This window comes from Durio zibethinus, chromosome 1 (assembly GCF_047325235.1).
Source record: "Durio zibethinus cultivar Kanyao isolate XHJ-2024 chromosome 1, ASM4732523v1, whole genome shotgun sequence".
NCBI classification, from domain to species: Eukaryota; Viridiplantae; Streptophyta; class Magnoliopsida; order Malvales; family Malvaceae; genus Durio; species Durio zibethinus.
The window spans coordinates 33,775,819-33,783,089 of record NC_143162.1 but is presented as its reverse complement, the minus strand read 5'-3'; the positions used below and the strand labels follow the sequence as shown (position 1 = coordinate 33,783,089).

The 7,271-nt window shown below is 29.1% G+C and overlaps 1 protein-coding gene across 1 annotated transcript; it reads left to right on the top strand.

Moving 5' to 3' along the window:
• Positions 1 to 5,073: 5,073 nt before the first annotated feature.
• Positions 5,074 to 7,271, top strand: LOC111311306 (serine/threonine-protein kinase-like protein At1g28390). Its single transcript, XM_022910679.2, has 2 exons — positions 5,074 to 6,858; positions 6,951 to 7,271. The coding sequence occupies exon 1, from the start codon at positions 5,262 to 5,264 to the stop codon at positions 6,768 to 6,770; it is 1,509 nt and encodes a 502-aa protein (XP_022766414.1). The 5' UTR covers positions 5,074 to 5,261; the 3' UTR covers positions 6,771 to 6,858; positions 6,951 to 7,271.

Below are 7,271 nucleotides of genomic sequence, written 5' to 3'. Positions count from 1 at the left end.
CTTTATAGGATTAAATATAATAAAAAAATGTAAGAAAATTATAAGTTTTTATTAGGTAGACACTCGTAAAATTATAAAAAATTGACGTCTTTATAGGTGTATATTATCCTTATGCGTGTACATATTTGAGTGGATTAGAAAAAAAATGAGAGGATCAGATAAGTATAGTACACATGAATATATGTTTTTATCTTGATTAAAAATACTCCATAAGATTATAAAAAAATGTGAGAGTTTATAGGTATTATCCGAGATTGAGTATTGATGATTTTTTTTATTTGTAATTTTTTATAACTAATTAATTTTTTCTCTTATTTGTAGACATAAATTGGTTGAGTTAAATTATATTAAATTATTATCTCTTTTGTGAATGATTTATGGTTTGATTGTTCAATTATATTAAGAATTTTTTTTACCTAACAATTATGTTATAGCATTTTTTTTTTTTTACTCTTAAAATATTGAAGATTGAATTTAATCATAGAGAAATCCACTTAAAAAAAAAACAAATCATTTCGATTAAAACTCAAGTTTTTTCTCTACTAGTTAATTACATCAATAATAATACTTACTCAATGTTAAAAATGATTGAGCATGATTGAAGGTGCAAAGTCTGTAAAATTCAATAATTTTGGTAAACGCCCTTGGACTTCCTGCTTTGTAGACATTATTGAGACTTTGAGAGCATTTTGAAAAGCTTGTAGGACCACCCAAAAAGATAAATCTGCTACAAATCACAACCTGTCTCACCTCCAAAAGAAAATCATTTGGAGAGAGGCCAAGCTAAAGTAAAAAAAAAAAAAAAACCTTTGAATCCAAAAAAGAGCTCCAATTCAATTTTGACAAAAACAGCAAACCGCGGTGATGCGGAATAAATAATTAGTTAACCCATTTCCAGTTTTGATTTCCCTAAAAAAAAGTAGGTGTTGGTTAGATGAAGACCCCACTCTTTTAACTCACTCTTCTAGCTGGATTGAATACCAAACCTTTTAAATACATCATTTCCACGTTTTTCTAATTTTGATAGCTTTATTTATTTATTTATTTTTGCGTAAGCATTTGCTGTATCAAGCCATGGGTCTTGTGAGAGAGAGAGGGTGACCTTGAACTTGGCTTTCGCTTTGGGGTCGCTGATCAGCTGGGGAGAGTCAAAAGTCAAAACTGAAGACAGGTCCCATCCTCTGTTTATTACGAAAGTGAAGCAACAGCCCCCAACCATTTCGAGTGGGGTTTAAGCCAACAAGATGCGGCCCTGTGATGCTGATGTGACATTTTGGTGGTGGAGAATGGAATGGGGCATTTCAATTCAAACTAAAGCCGACCTTGCTCCATCACATGAATAGCCAGGAGGGGTCAAAATAAATACATCAGATGGTAAACAACATAAATTTATAACTTTAATGATTAAACAACATTATACATATTTGGTGAAAAGAAATTGGAGTTAATTAAACATGTTGTTTTCGATCGGATATCCTGTTTTTTCACTTATCTTGCTAGTAGGCTTACATTTTGCTGGAACCCAAAATCTCTTAATGTCAAGACGAAAAAGGAACTAATTGATTGAACCACGTTATCAATTACTAAAGGTACAGGTTAATTTGATTGGAAAAATAGTGATTAAGAACAAATTTATCACTATACTTTGATATTCATTCTACTGTTGTTTCACTGAATTTTACCATTAAACTTTTTTATTTTTTTATAGAAATTTTGTCACTACATTTTATTTTTTTAATAAATTTTTTTTAGAACTTTACAAAAGAAGGAATATTCCCTCCAAATATTAATTTTCAATAATTGTAAAATATTTCATTTAATATTAAGTCTGTATTAAATTAAAATTAGAAACATAAAAATGATATGACAATGAAGAAAAATATCAAGATGAAAATAACTTTAAAATGAGATGGATATGACGGATTTGGTGTTCGGTAGTCAAATTTGTTCTTAGAGTATCATTATTATTCCATGTTACTAGGGTGAGAAAAAAATAAAAAATTGAAATTTGATTTAAAATTTTAGTATTTGCTTTAAGTTAGATATTTTTTTATTCAGATTAAATTTAAATATTAAATATATATTATATTTAAATTAAGTTTTATATCAAGAAATGAAAAATCAAAAAAATTCAAATCAAATTGAATTATATATATTTTTATTTCTTTATATATATATTTTAAGTTTTTATAAAATAAAAATAATTGCTTTATATCTAAATCTATTAAAAATATTAAAAAATTATATTAAAATAATATATAAAAAATAAAAAAATTTTAAAACCGACGAATCTAATTGAAATAATAAAATTTAATTCGAATCAGATTGTATGAAAAGCCTGTTCAGGTTTAGATTAAATTTTAAAATTTTATAATATTATATATTATAAAAATATCGAATTAAATTCAATCCGATTTAAACCGTTATCAACTTTAGATATCATTATCAATTACCAATAAATGGAATAATAAAAGGGAAAAATAATTTGATCTTTAGTTTTTATAAAATTAAAATTTTACATTAAATTTTAATTTTTTATTAATTAATTTATTATAGTTAATTATTAAAAGAAAATAGTTAGAATGAATATTCTTTTTTTAACTGTATCTTCAAATTATTTAAACTAAAGTTCAACCGCAAAATTCAATAAAAATAAAAATTGAGTGGCAAAATTCAATATTGAAGTAAAGTATAATGGGAAATTTGCCTTTATTGTATTTAATCAATTGAACATGTTATAGGTACTTCAATAATTAATTTCCATGATCGCTTGAAGCAATCGTTTTGCTTCATTTAAGAAAAGGAAGACCACAAATCATTAATAGATCTAGTAGTAAGTATGTTCTAACCCTTGTATACAATTAAGTTCAATGCTATATTTGGAAAAGGTAGTTTTAAGTTATCCATGTTCATTTGATTTTAAGAAATGGTTACTTTACATAAATTTATGTTATTTTCTTTTGATAATGCAATAAAAAATATGACAATAAATCCAAAACCAAATCTACCAAAAAACGTCATTTGCAATAATTTTTTTAATGCCGATCATGTGCAATAACTTTTAATTTTAATGAAGGTAGGGTGCAACATTAAACTATATATTTGTGCATATAAATTCAAATAAATACACTTGAACCGTGACTTTAAATCATTTAAATAATTTTTTTTTTAATTTCATAAATAGAAGTACTAGTGGTGATAATCCCACGTTACCTTTTTTTTTTTAAGAATAGAATATAAATGATTTAAATTAAAATTCACCAGCACAAGGTATATATTTTTTTTATATAAAGAAGATTATTACTTAAAAAAATAAAAAATTCTAAAATTTTAAAATTTAAATATCATATTTTAAAAAATAATTATATATATTAATTAAATTAAATTTCAAATTTGAATGAAATTTCCATAACTTTGAAACTCGTAATCAAATTTACCTAAGCCATGAATATGTTTTCTAAATTAATTAACCCTCGAAGGATGAAAAAGATAGTCACCCTTTTTTTTAATCAAAATTCAATGATATGGTTAATCAAAAGTCTTTATTTCACCAATTATTCTGACTTCTGAGTGAATACTGTTATTATAATAATAATAAAGAGATATACTTAACAACTTAACTGAATATTGCCAATGGATTCTTGCGCCATCCACGCATCTACAACCTTAAAAAATGCTATCAAACCGAACGAGCATAAAACGACGAAAGAGAAGTCGTATCAATCACCAAATGTCGAAGAGATTATTCGCTTTTAGAATGATAGCAGTCAAAGGAACATGAAAACAAACCAATAAAAGAAAGCCTCAAAAGAGCCAACTCTTATTGGCTCCAAGGTTTTCAGATGTCACTTGGTGTTTGGTACGCCTTATCTCTCGAAGTCATGATATTTACACGCAGGTGGTAGATTGTCATGTTTAATTAGGTGATTAATGTGACCATTTATTTTTAAATTATAATAAAATATTTATAATTTTAAAAATTTAATATAATATTTAAATTATTAATTTATTAATTAACATAATATTTAATTTTAATATGATTAACTTTAAATAATAACATATGATAGGTAAATAATTTTTTTAATATTATTTTAATTAATATATTTATAATTTAAGTATAATTAAATTTTTTATTATAAGTTGAAGATTATTTATGAGATTAATCTTTATAAAAATTGAATGATTTTAGATTATTACAAGTTATTAAATTATTCTTTTGAAAGATTATTTAATTTTTATTTAAAAAGATAAAAATTTTATCATCCGAATGATATATAAAACCAAATATAATAAATATTACTCATTTAATGTAAAATTAAAACATTTTTTAACAATAATTATTTTATATTATGCATTTTTTTTTCAAAATAACATTAATTATACTAAATTTTAAAAATTTTATGTATTTTTTATTTTTTTAATATCATATAATATTTTTTTGTTTTCCTTTTATTACAATTTTAATAGATTTAGTTTTATTTTTTAATTTAATAATTTTTAAATAAATTTATATTATAAAATTAGTTTATTTATCATTTTTTTTCATTTAATTATTTTATTTTATTTTATTTAAAATAAGATATTACTAATATGATTAAGTTATGTAACTATTATAATATGATTATTTTAATTTTTTAAATAAAATAATATTTAATTTTTCAATAATATCAAATATAACAATTTTTAATTTTTAAAAACTAATAATTATTAATTAAATAAAATGATTTAAAATCATAAGTGATAAAATCACTATAACAATAAAATTATTTTAATGATTAAATTACAATGTTAATTTTGAGAATAATAATAGATGGTACCTTAACGTTCTGAATTTTTCTTTGTAACATAAAATTAATTAAAAATTACCGACGGTAGAATAATTTGCCTAATAAGATAAGGTTTAAAAATATTTTTAAAAAAGTGAGAAGAAAAAAGTATAAAAAAAACATATGGACCCCACTCTACCCCACTGCTTTAAACCTTCCCCCGAGAAATTCATCTCCAAGTCTCCCACTTTTGCATGGCGAAAATCAATAATGAATAAAATAAAGTATAAAATTTTTCAAAAATTTCAAGCTTTGATTGCCCAAAGCTGTAAATCAGTACACACTTATAAAACACTTTAGAGCCACTAACCTTCTTCACTACTAATGGCCTTTTTCCATTGCCGTTCCCACCATTCGACGCCGCTTGCCACTTCTCTTCCGGAACCCACCTGAGAAAAAACCAAACACTTTTTCTTTTCCATTTCTAGCCCCCTCATGGGTTACTTAGCTTGCAACGCAGAGTCAGCCGTGGCCGTTTGTGATCCATACAACTGGGATTATTGTCATAGAGGAAAATCCAAGAAAAACAAACCCAGAAAAACCAAAAACAACGTTGAAATCAGACAGTTTCGCTACACTGATCTCCTTTCCGCCACCAATGATTTCTCTTCCGACAGCTTTCTAGGCAAAGGCAGTCACGGTTCTGTCTACAGAGCTGTCCTAGACGATGGCAAGTTAATCGCAGCCGTTAAAAAGACGACAATAAACTGTAGCAGTCCCGCAGACAACGAGATTGAGATTCTCTCCCGAGTTTATGATCCTCGTCTCGTCAATCTCATCGGTTACTGTTCCGATACCCTTTCTAGGAATAAATTAATCGTTGTGGAATATATGCCCAACGGTTCTTTATACGATCTTTTACATTCTTCTTCTAGACCGCCGGGTTGGTCCATGCGTGTACGGTTCGCCTTACATGTTGCAAAAGCAGTTCAGGCTTTGCATTCGGCTAACCCGCCTGTAATCCATAGGGATATAAAATCGTCAAATGTTTTGATCGATCATAACTGGAACGCGAGGTTGGGTGATTTCGGGCTTGCATTAAGAGGAAACGTGGAGGATGTACGGGTTAAGAGCACCCCACCGGCGGGGACGTTAGGGTATCTCGACCCGGGTTATTTGGCACCTAGTGACGTCAGCACTAAAAGTGACTTGTTCAGTTACGGCATTTTGCTATTGGAGATTATCAGTGGGAGACATGCCATTGACTTTAATTACAGTCCCCCATCGGTAGTTGACTGGGCGGTACCGTTGATCAAGGGAGGAGATTTCGCAGCAATTTGCGACGGTCGTGTCAGGCCACCGGTGGATAAGGAGGTGATCAGGAGTTTGGCCGTATTGGCGGCTAAGTGCGTCAGGTCCACAGCGGAGAAACGCCCCGGAGTGGCCGAGGTGGTGGAATGTTTGAAGTTGGTGAGGAAGAGAGTTTACGCGGGACCTGTTTGGAGAAATCTAAGGCGGCGCGTGAAACGAGTGGACAAGCCGTTGGTGAAGAACCAGGTGTTTGAGGGTAGCGAGGAGGTGGTAAGGGGTTCAAGGTGTGGAAGTCGGAGAAATAGCCGAAAAGTATCGAGTGTGAATGTAGATCTCAACACTGATTTGATTAGCGATCGTGTGGTGAGGTCGAAATCGGTTGGTTCGTTTGGAGGGGCGGCTATGATGATGAAGATGGGACCCACAGAGATTGAATTGGACGGTGACCACGTGGCATTGGTAAACAAAAGGGCTGGAGTAACGGGGAAAACGCCGCTGGTGAAGCTGAGCAAGTCAAGGTCTATGGGAGTTTTGCAAAGTCGGAAACTAATGAATCAGAACAGCAAAAAATACATATTCGAAATCGGGAAAAGAAGAAATTCGAATGAATTCGATATGTCAAAATTGGTTATCAGTTTTAATGATGAGAAATCCGAGAGAAAGATGTTAGAAAACCCCTTGGTTTTGGTTTAGATCGATGTTTAAAAAGATAAAGATTTGATGTTGTTTGATGATGGATTTTGATACACAGAAGGATGGAAACTGTCCAAACTCCAAAAGGGTATGTTTTATATCATTATTTCTTTTGATTACTTAAATGAGATTTCCGTTTTTAACTTCGCTACGTTGTTCATTATTGTGGCGGTTTTGCAGGCGGGGCTATGTGTTTCTTTTCAACGGTTCTTGGCGGCAAAGATGTAAAACCTGGAATCCATCAACTTACAAGACCTTATCTTCAAAAGGGGTGCTGTTGATCAATGAGTTACTTGTTTCCATTTAGAAAATTGAAGTGAGGCAAAACTTCAACTGTATGTTGTGGAAGAATTGAATTATTTCTTTATATTTGATTTGCACCATCTGATAATTGTAGTTTACAATGATTCGTTTCTGTTGAATTCTGTTTGTAACTGTTTACTTAAATCTGAAATTATTTTAAGAATGAAACTATTTACTATTTGCTGATTGTTCTTTTTC